The following is a 19,737-nucleotide window of genomic DNA, read 5'->3' as shown; positions in this document are numbered from 1 at the left end:
CAGGAAAATGTAATGTTGAACACTGTTAAAACTGCTCAGATAGTTTTTTATAATGTTATTTTTCTCAACAGACCAAACCGTAAGGTGCAGTGTGTATGAAAGGCCTCCCTCAAGTGCAGGCACCTTTATTTGCCTGAAGGTGGCACTGCAGTGGCATTAAACTATTTGGTCAAGAAATCTGTCAATTTGAGGCACTATAATTTGCAGATAACTTACAGGAACCTCTGGTCTGATCAAGCTGCAATTTTGCCTCTCATACACAATTTATCTTAAAGACATGAAATTTGATTCCAATAGTGCAAAGAGACAACTTTACAGTTTCAAGTGTGTCCAGTTATCTTGCCAATTGCTGTTGCTGATTGTTGGCAACACACTTCAAACAAGTTCAAACGATTTTAACTGAATTGTCTCAAAATTGGGTCTTAAAATATTTGGCAGAGTGAAACGGAATGATTATCAAAAAAATTGACTAACAAACAGCTGCTTTACTGCAATCAAAACTGAGCGATGTTTTCTAGGCTTAATTTGCTGACTTAAAAAGGCGTACTCTGACTCAATTTGGCATGCATTTACATCACAATCTGCCAAGTTTGTTAAGAATTGGCCTCGGGAGATGCTATAATGGCGATTCTGTAAAAATGAATTGCACTACTACAGGATGGTTGCAGTTTTTCAACATATTCTTGGATTGTAGGATTTCAACTTTGGATTGTAGTGATAGTCTATTCTTTTTTCCCTCCGATTCCTGGCAGCATGCAGAATAAATCCAAGTGGGCACATTTTGGTCTGCATTTTAGATTGAGTATTAATAAGATTTATAGATTCATAAGAAAAACCTACTTTTGCAAACTAGTCCTTGATTTTTTATTTTTTACTCTGAATCATCACAAATGTGATCTCAATACATGTGCAATGACATGTATTAACAAAGTAGCAAGTAGTTAAAACAATGAACAAAAACCATGTACACATCATGGCCTTCACATGTCACTCTATCCTTTGGAGGGGTGATTCTTCAGGCAACACAAACGCAATTGCGGAATTCCTTAAGTAATCCTGATACTGGACAGGAACATTTAGTTATGGATGTAGAGGTAGGATTTAAACCAATAGGGAGTGATATAAATAGGTACTCTGGTATTTAAAAAACAATAAATGTGCAAATTCCATTATGTTTAAATTTAAAAGTGCAATATTTTGTGTGACAATTTGGTTACTCAGTTTTTTGTGTTTCTTTAATTTTTATTTTTAACTAAATTGGTTTGTGAAATTCAGTTTTCAGACTTACTGGCTTTTCACTAAATGAGTTCAACAAGGATCTAGAAACAATCTAGAGAGGTTCTACTAGACAGTTTTTTGTCTTATCAAAAATATTCACAAGACTTAATAATGATCAAAAACGTTAGCATGTGTACACAGATACCCTGTACATGCTAATCAAGCCTTCTTTGCTTACTGATTCAAAATGGCTGCAAATCAGCAACTGAGTAATTCTCATGAAACTTGACAAACATTCAATTATGTTCAATTAATGTAGGAATTTAATCACAATTTGACATCTCAATTAAATACTGCAGAATTAACATTTTCACAGCCAAGTTATACACCTAGAGAAAGAGAACGAGAACATTATAGTGGTACATTTCAAATCTGTAATTAGTATTAACAAAACAACTGAAAATGAACACTCACTTTTTTAGTGCTCCTTTGCTGCTGATGAATTCAGGAACAACTCAATATATCTGTTGTCTGAATTAAAAAAAAAAAAGTAATTCCCTTTGAACAACATAAATCTGGGAAGGCTGACATTCCCAACCTCTGCTTTCCACATTTTCCATGTGCACCCGTCGAGTATCTCTGATCATTTGTAATGCTAAACACTGACCCGCGTGTCCAATGGCTTGATGTCTTTTGCCATATTTATGGTTGATTAAAGGAATAATATGTTTTTACCACCAAAAAGTGGCAAACAATATTTATTAAAGTGATTATTTTTGTATTTTTTCTATAAAAGCAGCTCACATAAGGTAAATAGTCAAATTTGTGGTAATCCTCAAATGAACTAGTTTATGTGCCATAGAGCAGGTCCCCCACATGGAGAGGGTCATGTTTTTAAAATAGATTTGATACAGAATCTCTGAAACATCTAGGCCTCTGGGTGTCAGTATAATGGCTAATTCATACTGTAAAGAAGAGCCACTGGAAAAATGACTGACTGTTCCTTTAAGCTCGTGTGCAAGACTTACGTATATACTCCTTATCTTTGTCCATTGCTGCAACAGCGTCACAGTGTGACTTGAAGTGAGCCTGCGCCTCACCACTCACCCGCCCATCAGGGCCGAACTCCATCAGAACCTTCACCACTCTGATTGGGCAGAAGAACTGAGACAACGGCAAAAAACAAACAAAAAAAGGTACATACTGCAGTACTCCTCACTCTGTAATGCTTATCTATGTAACTGAGTACAGATAACACTTTTCTAAAATTACTAGCATCAAAGTAATCTCATTCCTTTTAACACCTAATCTCCTGAAGGTGACAGAAGTGAAGTGAAGATGAAAGCTCGAGTAAAAACACTTGGCCTATGGTTGTATGTTTCTGGTTAAAAGCGCAATATAATCCAAACCCAAACCTTTTAAATAGGTCTTACATTTACTATGTCTCCAGCTGTGGCTTGAAAAGGTAGGCCTCTTATGTGGATAAAATGTTCAGGCACAATACTGTTTGCTGTAAGAGAGGATAGAGAATGGACTAAGTCTGCATAATATTGAATTTGAAATCCTTAATATTGTACTCCATTATTGAATTCCATAAAATACAAAGTGAAATGGAACTCACTCCTGTTTGCACAGAACGCAGCGGCTGAAGCATCTACCCTTGCACTGCCATAACTGGTTTTAATCTCAGTCTTCTTGCTAGGGAACACTTCTATGTACCTGCACAGTCAGGAAGTCAACATATAGAAAGACTATTGACAGTGGAATGAGAATTAATCATGTATTTCACTGACTGTTATTTCAATGATATACAGCTAACCAGTAAACTTCAGCAAAGTCAGTGGTGACCAACTTTGTCCTCTGTTCAAACAACACCAGGCCGGATGCTGCTTAACAATCACCTTCACCACCCCCCACCCCATCACACCTCAGTATGGTCTAGTTAGTGTCATGAAATCTATGCAACAGCCTGACCTGGTCCCGATGACTTCTCTGTCCCACTGCAGGGCTTGATCTGCCATTTCCTGCGTAACAAACTGCACGTACGCATCACCTGAACTTCGACCTCGTCGGTCTGTCACCAGGGTGATCCCGTCTTCCACAATGTCCAGCCCTGAAAGGGTTTGGCCAGCATACAGTGAATCGGAAGCTCCAGAACACACGGCCGATTCGAGAGCCACAAATCTGCGAGATCCTCACCCGAAAAAAATTTAATGATTTCCTTCTCTGTGCAGTTAAACGGGAGACCTCGGAGGCGAACCACTCCATCTTGGCCCTTGCTTTCATCTGTGCCCTTTATCATAGCTTCAGCCTCTTCGTTCGTTACCTCATACACTGCAACCAAAAACATCAGAAGACAATCAGGCACAAAACAGAATCTAGATTACTTGCTCATTAATAGTTTTGGGAGATTCGTATGTCACTCTTACTGGTTGGTTGGGGTGGGTTGAAAGATTTGAATGGTTGGCTAAATCAGATTCAGTATAATGGGCCATCTTTATTAGTTTTATGCTTTGGGCTTAAAACAAACAAATCCAGTGCACCTGCCTTCTACATAACGTGGCCCAAGGTATTGCCTATGCCTCTCCATGGCTTTACTGATATCCTCCTCATGCTCCAGCTCAATGAAGGCTTGCCCGTTTGGCTTTCCGTATCTGTTGGTCATCAGATGAATTCCATTTACCCCACCACGAATCTGACACTCTGTGTGAAAGCAAACATGCAATATCAAGTATATCTTTGTAACGTGAGATAATGATGTATGAAACAAAAAAGAAAGGAATACCTTAAATAAAAACACCCAATATGTACCTGAGAAAAACTCTATCAGGTCCTCAGAACTACATGACCATGGAAGACCTTTGACATGAACAATGAACACTTCCTTTGTGTCCATCTCTTGAGAGGAAGTGTACTCGGGAAGTGGGGGATATTCATCATCTTTGTATGGAGCCTAAGACAAACGACAAACTGATATGTTAGCATGATATGACGGGTGGTATTGGATAGAATGGCGGGCTAACAATACAACCAACTTCCACGATATAAATTCAGTCAGACAGCTAGTTAGCTGAGTACTCCAAGTGTACTGAACTAGCGCTAGCTAGGGACATAAATGTGTGAACTAAGTACTATGGGGAAACGCGTTAAAATGAGAGAAAACACAAATTTAACTTGGCTAGCTACAAGTACTAGACTGCCAACAGTTACAAGTTTTCTAGCAACAGGACTAGCGACAGGGCTATGCCTATATAACAATACACCTCGACACTAACTGAACGTCTGGTTTATAAAATAACTAACCGCTAGCTGGCTAAATGACCTAGCTAGCATTCTTCCTACAAAGTTTGGGAGAGCAGTTTAACTAAGTTCATTAATCAAAATACAAAAACAAAAACACTTACATTTGATGTCAAGGTTCTCAAAGGTAATGACCAGGTTAACCTGACGTTAAGATTTAGTGTATGGTTCGCTGACCAAGAATGACTTTCTTTTCGAAATCCAGCACTACACATGGATAACGATGTGATTTTGTTTTGCTCAGTGATTTTCTTAACGCATAAGGACTGTCTTCCCCAGAGGAAACGGAACAGTGACGAGACAAATGCTGACCTTGTATTCACAGCCATTATACAGAAAATCAGCTAAACTGCAACGTTACTGACAAGTATTACTAGCCTAGCTAACACGTTGACCTAAGTGGGCACAGAACAGGGTCATGACGCATGATAAGTGAAGTTGGTTGCAGTAAAATGCTTCAAAATAATAGTTCTAACAGTATTCTCTATGTAATAAGTAAAGGAACGCAAGAATTGTCATAAAGTACAAAAAAAAAAATTTAAAACAATATAATCTAACATCTAGCTGGATTTAGATTGCTTTATTGTAGTATCTCAGTATTATATTCTAATGGAAAAATTATAAGGTGTCAGAAGGTAGGACAAAAATACCCAATATTTCCAAGGTCTATGCCTCATCAAAATTTAGTTTCAGATTAGTTTGTATATGAAGATTACATTTTATAAAGTACATTACATATTGTTTAATGTAACACATAGACTACATAAATTATGTTAGGTATTTTATGTTAGGTGTTTTTTTCTTTTTGTAAATATAGTGCATATAAAACAATTCCATTTTTTGCATTCCTGTTTATATTGTTTAATTGTACTTCAATATATATTAATATATAATATATATTATTCATTTTGTATAGTTCATATAGTTTGATTCAAGGTAGGTTATCAGTGCTGAAGTCAACCAGTGGACTTTTTTCCACACACACATCAGTAAATCTTGGATGACAATGACCCTGTGACCTGTTTACTTGTTATTCTGTTTCAGACTGCTTTTGGTAGGTACTAACCACTGCATACCAAGAACACCCCACAAGACCTGCCATGTTGGAGATGCACTGTCATCTAGCCATCACAATTTGTCACATGTCAAAGCTGCTGAGATCCATGCACTTTTTCCTGCTTCAAGCACATTTGTAATGAGAAAATCATTGCTATTTACTGTTATGACTGACCAATATATATATAGAAAACAAATCAATTTAAACACACACACACACACACACACACACACACACACACACACACACACACACACACACACACACACACACACACACACACACACCTACAGTTTATTTTCATCTTTTATTACATAGTCTTTATTTTGAAAAAAGAGTAAACCCCTAACTACTTCCGTTTTGTGATGCTACTGTAGTTCATGGCTTCATGCATGTTCGTTAAAACGTTTTCTGGTGTTGCCTGCTAGTTATGATATACACCAAAGTAATCTTTGATTTTATTTTGACAATCGCATATTTTAGGATTTATTATAAAGCTGGTTACATAAGCAAAGCATTTTGCAATTATTATTTCGGCAGAAGATAACTGATAATATCAATTGAAACGTTTAAATTCTTGTGTCTTTATGAAACCTCGCGAGAATGTAGTGATATCGAGACTTTGAGAAGCAAGGAGAAGTTTTGTGGCACAGACGGAGTAGCTGCTGGATTAGTGTCCATGTTTGGAAATATCGGCATATAATATTTTGTATTTTGAGTGTTTCTGGTTGTAAGGAAGGACATATTTTCGACGTCGTATTTGGATAACTTCAGTGATAGATATGAGCTTTTTATTGTAAGTATGAAGCGTGTGTGTGTGTTTTTGTTTTCCTTTTGTTCTTGTTGGTAACGCTGTATCCTACTGCTGGTGATGGCTAGCTAGCTGTCGAGCACCCATTCAGAAATATTGCAAGCTATGGTAGCTGTTTGACTTCCACTGAATAGAGACCATGTGCTCGGGAGGGGGGGGGGGGGGGGGCATATAACTTCTAATCTGCTAATGTGAATACACTGTTTGTTTATTACTTTCATCTCTGATATGCACTCACTGCTCTCTAATATTTAGTTATTTAGCTAATGCTAAACAAAAGCTTATATCTGAACTTTCTAGCTAGCTAGCTATGCGATAATTTAGCTAACCTAGCTGTCATATTTAAACCAAGAAGACGTGACCACAGGGTTTTCGTATTTAATGTTATCTAGCTAGCTACTAGTTAACACGTTAAAATAGCAGTAAGATAGCTACTACTATTCTGGCTTGCTACTTCCTGTGTGATGAGATCTGATGTTAGTCTGTGATCCATCCTGCAATGAACGTCGCTACCTACCACATCTGACTAGGATGGCGAGGTAGTGTTCGTAATTCTGACAGTCTGGTGCGACGCCCTGGAACTAAGATTGGTGCTAACCTGTGTGGTACAAGCCTTAGCGGCATAACACAGGCCCGTAGCTAGCTAGTGGAAGACTATTTAGTAAATTTTTGCCAATGCAGAACTAACCAGAAATCCCACCAACCACTCCACTACTGACCGCTATCATCTACGTCGTTGTCTTCTGAGTCACTTTCCCTTAGCCATAGCGTGCTTCCAGCTGCTTGAACGAGGATTACATATGTTGCGTTTGTTGCTGTATTAGGGGAAGATGAAATGCATTTTTATGTGGTTTTAATTTCTGTGCTGTGTATCTGGAGCATATTCTCTTCTGCTTTTCAGTAAAGTAGATAAGAAGAATGCTCTTACATTTTCTTACTCAAAAGCTTACTGTTTCTCCACTCAGGTGTAGTTCACTCCTAGGCTCTCTTTAAACACTGTATTTAATTTAGAAGCTTTAATTAGTTCTTGAGTCGGGTGTTCTTTTAAAAACAATGCCTGACTCTGCTACCCTGTGCCTAAAGTTCCCTTCAAGTGAGATTATTATCGTATGAAGTCTTCCTTTAAATTGAATTCGCCTCTTGCATTGCATAGAATAAGGCTTTATTCTATTTTTAGGTTCCCCTGTGAAGGCTGAAAGTTCAAGTTCAAGTTTGGTTTATAAGTCTGCAGCCAGCAATCATAGTGATTTAGCACAAGACAGACCACACAGTACTTCAGTATTAAGAAAGTTTGCAGCCAAAAAGTGGCAATTTCCTCTAAGTGTGCTTTTGTTTCATGGAACCTGCAGTTCCCCATAATGCTTTTATGCACTGCTCTTGGGCAAGTCACTTGACTTAAGAAAGTGTCTTTAGCATAAGACCTACAATAACAGCTGACCTCAGTTCAAGTTTGCAGCTCATGTGATTAGATCTCGCCTTCACTGCAGGTCCTGTCATTGTTCTTTCATCAGTTATTTTCAGTATCTTAAAACATTTTCTTTGAGATGGACAGGTCAGGTGCTTAACTTCACAGGCAATTTAAAGACTTTTCTGGAATATGTTGTATGTGAATGTATGTCAGCTTTCACACCCAAAGTACTGAGCAATGAATCATTTGATGGCACTCACCATTGAAAGGTCTTGCTTTCAACAGCCAAGCCCAGCTGTAAGGAGGCAGGGACTATGGTGTCTGCTGCCAGCAGCATTTTGTGTTGAAAGAATGTAGCCAAATGTGAAGCACTGGTCTTCTTCAAACTAATTTTACAGGCTCTGTCTTAGAAGACAGACTGGTTTTGGCTAGTTGTTTCATTTCAGGTTCAGTGAATTATTATTATTATTATTATTATTATTATTATTATTATTATTATTATTATTATTTACATAGCACCTTTTAATTAATTAGTAATGCTGCTCAAAGTGCTTTACCATACAGAATAAAATGGTAAATGAAGAAAAGATTGCAATTGAATAAAACATGCAAATAATAAAAAATGGAGCACAACTTGATTCTTCTTGGAATTTCATGTTTAGCAGGTTATTGTTAAAGTATGTGATTCACTTGCTGTACACACACCCTTTCAGTTACTGGGACTGCATATTTGGGCTTAGACATGTTGCATAGCCTGTAGCAGCCATGTAACTAGGGAAACTTTCGGCTAGTGGTATGTGAAGTCCAGTGTGTTCTTGCTTGCTTGCGAAAAAGAGCCTCTTCTCACTATTGTGTGGGATGTTAAACACAGAGGGCTGACTGCCTAACAGGCCAGTATCCATTTACTACAAATTCACAGAAATTTCGTCTCCTCCTGAATATTTTTCAAAGCTGAAAAGAGGCCCTTAATGTTGTGATTCCATGTAGTTTTTAACCTTGAGTTCTTAAATGTTTCACAAAGGGGAAAAAGAGCACTACTGATGAAGAATGAATTAAATCTAATGCCTCTGTGTCTTCGCAATCTTTCAGCCCCTATTTAACTGTTTTGTTTGTTTAATTCTCTCTACGTGTTTCTATTTGAAAGACCTCCACAGTTGGGCAAAACAAGTGTCTGAATGTCAGAAGGCCTCACATAAGAGCATGTGGTTGCTTTATCCACTCAGCTGCAGAAGAAGAGGTCGAATTACGGTGCGGCATAGATGCTATTTAGCCTTCCGTGCTCTGTTTTCTGCAGCCTCGTGGGAGACTGTTGCATTTCCTCACATTAAGTCTGAAGATCTATATTTGAGGCTGCCTTGGGGCTAGTGAGGTTTCAGGTCCAGGTCCAAGGTCAGAAAGGAGGTTGCAGCAAAGAAGGCTCCAATGAATTTGTATTAGCAGAAAAAGGGACACCCAGAGCTTTTCTGCTGAGGCAGACGTGATGTTCTCACTATGATTTCTGCTTTCTTCTCTTTATCTGTGCAGCGGGAGCCGCTCGTCAAAGACGTTCAAGCCGAAAAAGAACATTCCGGAGGGCTCACACCAGTATGAGTTGCTGAAGCACGCCGAAGCCACGCTGGGCAGCGGGAACCTGCGAATGGCCGTCATGCTGCCGGATGGAGAGGACCTCAACGAATGGGTGGCTGTCAACAGTAAGTCCCACGTGAGCTCACCCGGCACATGCACTGTATAACCCGGCACATGCACTGTATAGTGCTTCCTCACTTACTCAGAATAACGACCAGCTTTCTTCAGAGGCTGAAAGTTTTGCCCGGGCCTTGGCCATGGGAGTTTTTTTGGCCTTCGAAGCTGCCTTTACAATGGATCAGGCCTCATTCACTACATTTCTTCTAGAGCATCTTTTTAATTTTTCTCTTTTTTTTTTTTCTTTTTCTCCTTCTTAATTTGATCTTCGTGTATTTGATTGCAGAAAGAAATGACAGTGCAAATAAATAATGAAATGAGCAGTAACACACCACACTGTAGAGCAAGACAAGCCATCTTCGTTCTGTCTGAAATGTCATATTCAATGATTTGCATGACTCGAGGAAAGACTCAAGTCATGCCTTGTTGGTTCCTGTAGCAGAGCTATTTTTTGCCAAATTTAGGAAGTTGCTCATGCATGTAGTTATGAGGAAGAGAAGCAGTGAGGTCCACTTTACCTCTGCTTATGTAATTGTGAAACTGCAAAGCTTAAAATCTAAGAAAGCAAATTGTACTTCTGGCTCGAGGTCACATCACCTCATTTTCAGCTCGGCTTCCAGAATGCCGGCGGCATTTTGAGTGTGAAACAAACCAGACGGTGCGTGCTTCCAGTAGTCCCCTTGTCATCAACGCTGGTTAAAGTACTTAGAAGCATGCTGGCCACTTATCTGTATCCCTGTTCAACCTTGGCGTGCACCACATGCGTTTATTAACAGCCCTGGATCGATGAGCATGCTTGATGGCATGAGTCATCGTGCCTTTTGATGTGGTCTGAAAGGTTATTCTTCAGTTTCTCTTAGATGTTCCTTATGGCTCTGCGGCCCATTGGCCCATTCACATGGTAAATATCCCAGTATGTACTCTGACCAGAAACAGTCTACCAGCACCCCACCGCCCATTCCCCCACAAAACCAGCATTGTGTATGCATCCCATTTGTTTTGTGGCATCTTCTATGACACTCTCTTTCTCACTATACATAGCTGTACAGTTGGCCTGTTTCTTGAGTGCCGCCCATTTTGTATACCAATTATTCCCAAGGTGTTTGCTCAGTTATGTTTCCTTTGGCTTTGGCTGCAGCCTATTTTTAACAATGAGGATACGGCAGTGGAGGTAGAACTGCTGCCAGTGTCGGCCCCAGGGACGGGCGGTTTGTGATGGCATGGGTTTGTTTGTGGCGCTCGAGGTGTATTATTGCATCTTATTGTAAGGAAGGCCACCAGAGGTGGGTGTAACCTATTGCCTAATAGCCTAGTTAGCGAGAGTGTTTTCTGCAAGTCTCTTACAGGTTCAACTTGTCCAAACATGAGTAATTCCTTCACTAGAATTCAGGCACTGAAATGCCAGGTGTGTGATAGGCTCACTTGTTTGTATAGCTTCAAGAACAGTGAATCAGTATGGGCACACACTGACTCCTTTGAAACAAGACCTCAAGGTGCACTTTGTACTTTTGCTTTGGTTTCATCACTGGATTCTAACATCATTTCTTTTTCCCTTTATTGGGAGGGGTAAAAGTGGGGTAAAGGAGGCAAGAAGAGGGAGTGGATGACCTCGCAGTCAAGCTGCCCTGTCATGGCTGATGAGCAGAGACCTTGCGTTGGATGCCTGAAGACAAAAAGGCTCCAGTGTCTAACACCCGCCACTTTGATTCCAAAGAAATCACATATCAGTATATAGACCTTTCCTCATACACAGGCACAAAGGCAACACGAGCATGATTAATCACAGAGGTAGAAATGCGAGTTATGAAAGAAGACAGCAGTGACAATAAACAGGGTCCACAAACAAGAATCAACACAATAATCAGGATTATGGGAAAACATATGTTTGAGGCAAGATCCCCAAGTGCCAACAAGGTCAGTTAGCCAACTGAACCAAGACTCATGGGCAGGTGGAGGCTCAGCAATAGCGGCCTTCGTGTGCAAAATGTTGTCAGTAATGTTGTTATAGTAACTAGGGATGTCAAAGCAACACGTTTCATTAATGACCTTGCAGACACCTCCCTCCTTTGCCAAGAGGAGATCTAGGGCTAGGTGGTTCTGCAAGACAGCGGTACGGATCTTATCTACCTCATCATTGAGCAATGCCAGGGTGGTTTCAGTCCTATTGGCTAAATTAAGTACCTGCCATGCCAAACCCATTAATTTTATTAAGGGCTGCAGTAGTTTCTCCTCCCAGGAACAAACTCCAACCCACATTCGCTCCAGGGTTAGTCCATGGGTTGGCCAGTACATACCCACCATACCCATTAGGGGTGCCTTTTAGCCCTGCCAAATGTCAACTGCGAACATGTATATACGACCAGAGACAGGATAGTTAATGCTGGGGTACAACAGCCTTTCCAGGGAAATTGATGACGGGTATTACCAACTATCAAAATGGATAGGCTGGGGTATGCCATCCTACCGCATACCCACATGATAGCTACAGATGCTCCAGTGCCTAGGATCTCAGGGCAAAGAGACGGTGTGCCTGTTATATTATTTATTGTGCATCTTCCCAGTCCCATTTCTAATGCCCATACCTCATTTTTACGTAGCGTGTGGCTTAAAAATGGACCATCAGGTAAGCCTGCAGATCATAGACAGGTGGTACCTGTCACAGGTAATACTGCTAGGGTCATATTTCTGCATTTGAGGTAATACCGTTTACTAATGCCAATTTCACAGTCTGTCCTGTGGTCCAGCCATGAACCACCATCCAAGGCCCATGTGGGGGGTTACCACTGGCAGCTACTGCCTTAGATACATTTTGCATAGACCCTACTCCCATATTGATTTGACAGTCTGATGACTTATGATTAAGTGCTGTTGTGATAGTATCATCTACCGGGACCGATATTCAGGGTGTATGGAATGCTTGACATACCAGACAGTCCTTCCCTGGCTCCACCTCTCCTGCCACTACCAGGGAGACCACACAGGCTAAATTACCGTTACATTGTGGTAGATTACTCTGAAAGCCCACTATCCCCCCTTTTGTACCTTTTGAGACTGTGTAATGATATTGGCGTTATTTTTAGATGGGGCCCATTATTCCTACAGTAAGATTTTGCATGCAAGTATCAGGAAAATAAGGAGAGAAGAGTCTACAAAAGGATGTTAATAGGTGGATAGGATATCTATCAAGTTGCACTACCAATGCTAAAGTGTATTGACATAAACAGGGCCAAGGAGTACTTCCTTGGTGTGTGGTGCAGCTGAGGGGCAGTCCCTCAGCATGAAATCATATAACAAATTTTGTACTATATGTGAATGTGTTAAGGTGCATTTGGCTTGTCTGACGCTTCAGCTCCTGGTGATTTCTTCAGCCAGCTGGCGTGTATCCACTGTGCTGATCCTGATGTTAGCACAGCGGTTCGGGTCACTGCGATCACGGTTGTTGGGGGTCCGTATGCAGCTTCACCAGCTTTCTGCGGGTTCAATGATTTAACCAAAACAGTGTCACCTGGAATAAATGGATGAGTAGGCTTGTCTGTGGGAAGAGGGAGAGTGCAAGAGACATTACCATGGGCACTGTTCAATTTCTCAATCAGCATTTGGGTGTAGTCTGCCAAGGTCACGTCCGTGTCACCTGAATTAGAAACACCTGGTTTACCTCTGACCCCTAGGGTGGTAAATAGTCTACCAAAAATTGGCAAATGGTGACAATTTGGTGGTGGCACTGGGCGTCATTCTGATCTCACACAACACTGCTGGCTGTAGACCTATCCACTTCTTTCCTGTTTCCATCATAGTCTTTCTTAACCTTTCTTTCAAGGTATGATTCATTCTCTAAACAATGCCAGTTGACTGAGGATGATGAGGCATGTGAAACTTCCAATCAATAGTTAGGTAGGTACATAGTTTCTGAGTTACCTCAAATGAAATGAAACAGGGTCCCTGATCTGAATCCATTACCTGAGGCACACCGTACCTCGGTATGATCTTCTATATTATCTACCTTTGTGTGACGTGAAATCCTGTGAAAATTAGGCACAAGAAATGGCAAATCAGATTTAGGAAGGGCGATATGCTCCTCCGGGTCATGGATCAGACCATCTTTATCAGGCTTATATGCTTGATCAGCCCGCTGAGAGCAGTCCTGTCGTGTACCCTGAGCTTGTAAGAAAAGCAGATCGATATCATTCGGTACCAAACAATGAGAAAACATGGAGACAGCTTCACATGTCGATGATGCAGTGTATGGGCATGAGGGGGCATTAACAGCTGCCCAACATGCAACTTTGTCCGCTAAGGCATTACCAGAGGCCGTGTCAGATCAAGAGGTTGTCATGACCCCTGACCTTTACGACAGCCAGCCAAGCTGGTAGTGTACATGCAGACACACACTAGTCCGGAATTAGAAATGGGCTTACTGTCCGAGGTGCGGAACCCCCCGGGAGTGCCGAATCTTACCGAAGTTATGAGCAACTCCAAACACATAACGGGAATCAGTATAGATGGTGACAATCTGACCCTGGAATAAATGACAGGCCCTGGTCAATGCCATCAGTTCAGCTGTTTGAGCAGACCTGTAAGGGAGAGAGTAAGCCTCCCAAATGAGGTTGGGCAGAGAGTAAACAGAATAACCACAGGAAAATTCGGAGTCAGATGGTTTAAAACATGAGCCATCTACAAAAATGTGATAGCCGCCTTTCGAGCGGCGTGCTAGAGAGATGAGAGCGCAAGCTTGAGGACTCAAGGATAGCCTCCATGCAATAGTAGGGCACAGAGTCACCTGAATGATCTAGTGATGTCATAAGCGATTGCAGCAGATTAGCAGGTGAACTCAGGGTCATGTGTGATTTAATGGTTAAATTGAGTGTTGCAGAGGGTGGCCTCATAGCCCGAACGTCTCTGTGCCGTCATGTGCTGTGTTTGAATGTTATTCAGAATATTAATAACTCGATGTGAAGTGCGAAGAACCATGGGCTGAAACAATGCCAATTTCTCTGCGTCAGTGACGCGCAGGGCCGAGGCAGCCACGGCGCAAAAGTAGGCTGGCATGCCTTGAGCTACCGAATCAAAAGTATTAGAAAGGGTGGCCACAGGGCGATAACTGCCACCGTGCTCCTGGGCCAGGACGCCCACAGCTGTGGAGCCATTTTCAGAAACATAAAGGTGGAAGGGCAGATTATAGTTCGGCAGGCCAAGCGCTGGAGCAGAGCACAAGGTCGATTTCAGAGTCATAAATGAATGATGCGTTGATCTGGACTGAGCCCATGTGTCAGGACAGTTATCCACAGCCCTGCCTGAGGACTTTATCATGATTGGCAGCAGTAGTTAACCAGACCCAGGAAACTCAGCATGGCTTATTTTGTGCTGGGCAGAGGGATATCACGTATGACTGCCCGACGGTCATCTGAGAGGCGGTGTTCAGCAGCAGACAGCACGAACCCCAGATACGTGACAGACGGCTTGCACCACTGGAGCTTAGATGGTGAAACTTTAAAAACCCATATGAAGCCAGATGTTTCAGTAGTGAGCAGGACCCCATTACACAGCGCTCCTGCGTTGTTGATGACAAGAGGATGTCGTCTGCATAACTGATAACAACACAGTCCTCTGTAGGGACCCAGGACACCAGAACACAGCTGGGGAGTCCAGGAAGCCCTGGGGGAGCCGGCACCATGTGTATTGCCTCCTCTGAAATGTAAATGCGAAAAGTGATTGGCTGTCCGGGTGGACAGGTACAGAGAAAAAGGCAGAGCAAATATCCACAACAATAAAATAGTGATGGTGTGCAGGAATAGCAGTTAAAATGGCAGACGCATCATAATAGGTGACAGACCTGCTTCTTTTTTAGGAGAAATAAAAAAACAAAATGCTTCAAGATCGGCCTTAAGAAGTCAGCATTAACTCTTCAAAATGGGCAGCCATTTTGGTTTTCAGAAAACTGCCTTTTTCTGTCCCATTAGATAAATAATAACTGGGGGGGGGGGGAAGAGAAACTTCATTAACTAGCAAATCAAGCCAGTAGACCCAAACTGTGAGTAACTGCACGTTGAGTAGAGATGCCTTCCCTTTGCAATGTTCTGTCAACTCTGCTGAATGTGAATCATTACAGATAATTTTGTGATGACTTTTTTTCTAAGGCTCTGCACTGTTTCTCTGCAGCTGTGGACTTCTTTAACCAGATCAACATGCTGTATGGGACCATTACTGATTTCTGCACTGAGGAAAGCTGCCCTCTTATGTCTGCTGGGCCTAGGTAAGAGTGGCTTTTTTTTCCCCTTTTTTTTCTTATTGAAAGCATTAGTTTGGTAAGAGTGAATGCATGAATCCAAGATACTGTGGGGAAAGAATTCACCCAATAGTATGTTGTTTTGTATCATGCTTGAACTGTCACAGGTATGAATATCACTGGGCTGATGGAACCAATATTAAAAAGCCAATCAAATGCTCAGCTCCCAAATATATTGATTACCTGATGACCTGGGTTCAGGACCAGCTTGACGATGAAACACTCTTCCCCTCCAAAATAGGTAGAGTTTTTTCCTAGAATGTTGTATTGTAGCCTGAAAGGTAAACCTATATTGAAAGCAACATTATATATAAAGCACCTGGCGACGATTGTCCAGAAAATGATGTTTTTGAAAAGCCCTTGTCGAAAACCCCTTGTGGCCTCCCTTGGTTTGGCGCTTCCAGGTGTCCCCTTCCCAAAGAACTTCATGTCGGTGGCCAAGACCATCCTGAAGCGGCTGTTCCGGGTCTATGCCCACATCTACCACCAGCACTTCGACTCTGTCATCGAGCTACAGGAAGAGGCGCACCTCAACACCTCCTTCAAACATTTTATCTTCTTCGTCCAGGTGTGTGCTTGGTTCTGCTAATATGAACTGAAAGTATGAAAGCAGCATCGCTGATGTTAGATAAAATAGATTGGTTTTGGAGCAGTTATTTAATAAATGGTCCACTCAAAACAGTTGCGTATTGCAAGTAATGTTGAAAAGTCAGAGGCCAAGAAGGAATTTTTAAAAATCTCCACATTATTAATAGGCGAGTTAGTGTTTTTGCAAGTTTCCCACTAGCTAGCCTCTCACTGCTCAGTAGTTTAGCTGTCCCACAGGTAAACCAAATGTCATCTCGGTTCACGTCCATAACCTACTTTAATTTTTGCAATTATGTGCACCTCTGCTCCTGTGTTGTGTTTCAGGAGTTCAACTTGATTGACAGGAAAGAGCTGGCACCTCTTCAGGAGCTGATTGACAAGCTGACGTCTAAGGACAGATAAAAAAAAAAAAGAATTTGACGTGGGTTTCACCTAGCGTCCCATTTACTCTCATTACTGTGCACAAGCAGCTTGGCTTTGTTCTCTCCAATATTTTACAGATTGTTCGGGACAGGTGCCTGAAACTGCAGAAAAACAGCTGCCTCTTAACAGTCCTCTAGAATTTTTACGTCCAGTTCTCCATGGTTTTAACTTGGGCAGTGAATACTGTTTATGTTGTCGTTGTGACGTTTTCTCTCAAAGCCGACCATATCTACGTAAGTGCCTGAAGTGTGTCCACCTGCAAATTGTAAAAGTTCCACTGTTATTATATGTCTTCATTACTGCTAACTTGCTACTAACCAAGGCCTTTTTGTTGCTATGGGGTTTTTTTTGTTTTTTTTTTACTGAACATGAAAAATATAGACTATATAGAATAAATGAAGCATGTAGACACTTTCTGTAGTTTAGCATTTATAGGGACTGATCCTGAGGTCTGATCATTTCTTTGAAAATTCTGTTGATTTAATCACAGCTAGACTATTTTTTTTGTCTTTCTTATTTTTTCCCTTGAACCCTGTATCATTTCTTCTAGTCATTGAGGTGCTGCACAAAAAAAGTCTAATTTGCACTGGGCCTGTAGTTGCCCAACATGACCTTTGTACCAGTAGAGTTAAATGAATAGTTAAATATGTAGATTAATCTGGTTTTAGATATAGGCTCTACTAAAGGTGGGTGGGCCTTAAGTCATAAGCTTACTATGCAATGTTTTTGTTTTTAATCACCAAATTTCTTTTGCATCGTTGACCAGACTTGCAGACCCCAAATTGTTTTGGCACAGAAATTGCAGCTAGTGCCAATAACCAAACCACTACGGGTTAACAAAGAGAACATAATTTCTCATCAGAGTTCCTGACTTGCCACTAAGTTTGTTTTTGTTTTTGTTTTTTTTCCCCCTGCAAATTTGTCATGTTGTAATTTCCTCAGAATAGTGGGAACACAGATTTAAGCAGACAAATATATAAATGGAATATATGATGTGTAAACATGAAATATTTTAAACATGAATCATATGAATATCTTGATTTTATATAATGCTTGGCTGTTTTTTGTTGTCTGCACTTTGAATTAGAATATTAAGAGGTGTGTTCCACTAAAGCTACCTCCTCCAAGATTTGTGGTAATGACGCTTTGTTGCAAAATTTAAGATTTTATCAGTTTATGTAAAGTATCTCTACTACAATATATAGAATAGTATATTATTTGATTTGGTTTCACCTCATGAATGTCACTTTCTATGAATGTCAACCAGTGGGTAGGAATTTGTGATGGCTATACTTGATCTTTTCACTAGACCCAATTTCAAAACCATATAAAGAGATCCTGTCGCAATGGTTGAATACACTATTTTCTTTTTCTGTTTTTTTTTTTTTTTTTTTTTTTTTTTTTTTGAGAAACTTGTAAATAATGTACACAGATTAGGTATGCAGTGGGAATAAGATGAAATACTTAACTTGCAAGACTTTATGGTACAATATTGAATGCTGTTTATAGTCTAATAAAACTGGTTTGTCCAAGATTGGATTGATTCCTCTAGCAACACACCCCCCCCCCCCCCCCGAAAAGTCAAATTTATTTGGGTAGCACTTTTTACAATATGATCTATTGGGCTCACGTTTGGTGAAATGTTTCAGCATACAACTTCCATAGTTTTCAAAACTTCCTCTTAAAACATTTCTTTACAGGATGTTTACTTTGTAGGAAACCAGAATTCCCTGAACACATGTTTACAGAGCCTGGTATGTACAGGAGGAACATTAGTGCTGTGCTGAGCCCAGCCATGCCTACTGAAGCCCAAGATCAGTACTATCACCCCTGAAGGATGCAGGGCTGAAGGCTGCATCTGCTGAGTGTTGACCTGTAGGCAGCTGCTACTGTCCTTAGCCACAGACGCTCCACAGCTGACATCCCGCTGAATAGCTGAGCCAGCAGCCAGCACTCCCTTTCTGTCTTGCTATGACGACCTATTTGAAGGAGCTGGGGTGTGGTGTCCAGCGGGTCACGCCACCGCGTGTTCAGTGTCTCCCCTGTTCCAGCACGCTCAGCTCATCAATCACTTGAGACTAACTAGCAGGATGACTTGGGTTAAATCACAGGTGAGAAACCCCAGAATGCAGTCTGGCACTCCCCTTTTAGTCCCTCTCTTTACAAGTTTGTTCCTTATTTTGAGTTGGGTTCGAAGAGTGCTGTTTGAACTTGCTGCGCTTTGTACTTTGGGATATCTGACTTTGTGGTAGGCATTCTGTGCTGTGTGTGTAAACATATGACCTACAAACTGGGCTTTCATGCTTGGCCTAATTCAGTCCTCCCTGGCTCTTAAAATACCAGCCAACAAGTTTATTAAACACACCTACCACAATGAGTGTGCATGCTTTGCAAGTAATGGCGAGAGGAGGTGAATTCCTTATTTGATGATTGCTGACCGTGATTACTGCTGTCTCTTATTGTGCATGATAAACATTTGAGAGAGGTTTCCACTTACATAGATACATATCTGCAAATCTGTGTGTTATATGACCAATACATCCAATTTATGTTTGCCCTGTTCAAATAGTCCTTTAAAAAAGGTCAGAGTTTTACAAATATGCTGCAGTCAGTCCTCTAAGATCTGAGTAGAACAAAATAAAAGCCTTGAACAATTCAACTGCCTCACAACTCATGCAAGGTAGGAGTACCCTAGAACTGGAATGTCTATATTCGGAGCACCAGGCCATTTGACATCACAAGCACATGATGAAGGTGAAATAATTTAGTGGCTTCAGCTCACTAATGTTTCTGGAGGCTAGAAACAGGTTTTATGAGGTCACACTGTAGAAGCTGCCAGGCCTATCCTGAGTGGCTTCACTGCACTGACAGCTCAGGCCCAGTGGGTGGTGCCAGATGAAAGTGATTAGTTCCCAGCTTCATGCTTCACACTGCTGGTCTGCCCTGGCAGAGCAGAACAGACACCC

At 41.2% G+C, this 19,737-nt stretch overlaps 2 protein-coding genes across 2 annotated transcripts; one reads left to right on the top strand and one right to left on the bottom strand.

The window, feature by feature from the left end:
* Positions 1-1,518: 1,518 nt before the first annotated feature.
* On the bottom strand, positions 1,519-4,933 carry grsf1 (G-rich RNA sequence binding factor 1). The gene is made up of 10 exons (XM_027029158.2): positions 4,623-4,933; positions 4,030-4,171; positions 3,766-3,921; positions 3,418-3,552; positions 3,193-3,331; positions 2,840-2,937; positions 2,652-2,728; positions 2,247-2,382; positions 1,693-1,749; positions 1,519-1,607 (listed from the first exon to the last, which is right to left on the bottom strand). The coding sequence occupies exons 1-9, from the start codon at positions 4,845-4,847 to the stop codon at positions 1,697-1,699; spliced, it is 1,161 nt and encodes a 386-aa protein (XP_026884959.2). The 5' UTR covers positions 4,848-4,933; the 3' UTR covers positions 1,519-1,607; positions 1,693-1,696.
* A 1,046-nt stretch (positions 4,934-5,979) lies between these two features.
* On the top strand, positions 5,980-18,303 carry mob1ba (MOB kinase activator 1Ba). The gene is made up of 6 exons (XM_027029168.2): positions 5,980-6,371; positions 9,319-9,485; positions 15,634-15,727; positions 15,868-16,001; positions 16,165-16,328; positions 16,673-18,303. Exons 1-6 carry the CDS (start codon positions 6,358-6,360, stop codon positions 16,748-16,750), a joined length of 651 nt encoding a protein of 216 aa, XP_026884969.1. The 5' UTR covers positions 5,980-6,357; the 3' UTR covers positions 16,751-18,303.
* Positions 18,304-19,737: the final 1,434 nt, after the last annotated feature.

This window comes from Electrophorus electricus, chromosome 9 (assembly GCF_013358815.1).
Source record: "Electrophorus electricus isolate fEleEle1 chromosome 9, fEleEle1.pri, whole genome shotgun sequence".
NCBI classification, from domain to species: domain Eukaryota; kingdom Metazoa; phylum Chordata; class Actinopteri; order Gymnotiformes; family Gymnotidae; genus Electrophorus; species Electrophorus electricus.
The sequence above is the reverse complement of the archived record's forward strand: the minus strand, read 5'-3'. Positions and strand labels throughout refer to the sequence as shown.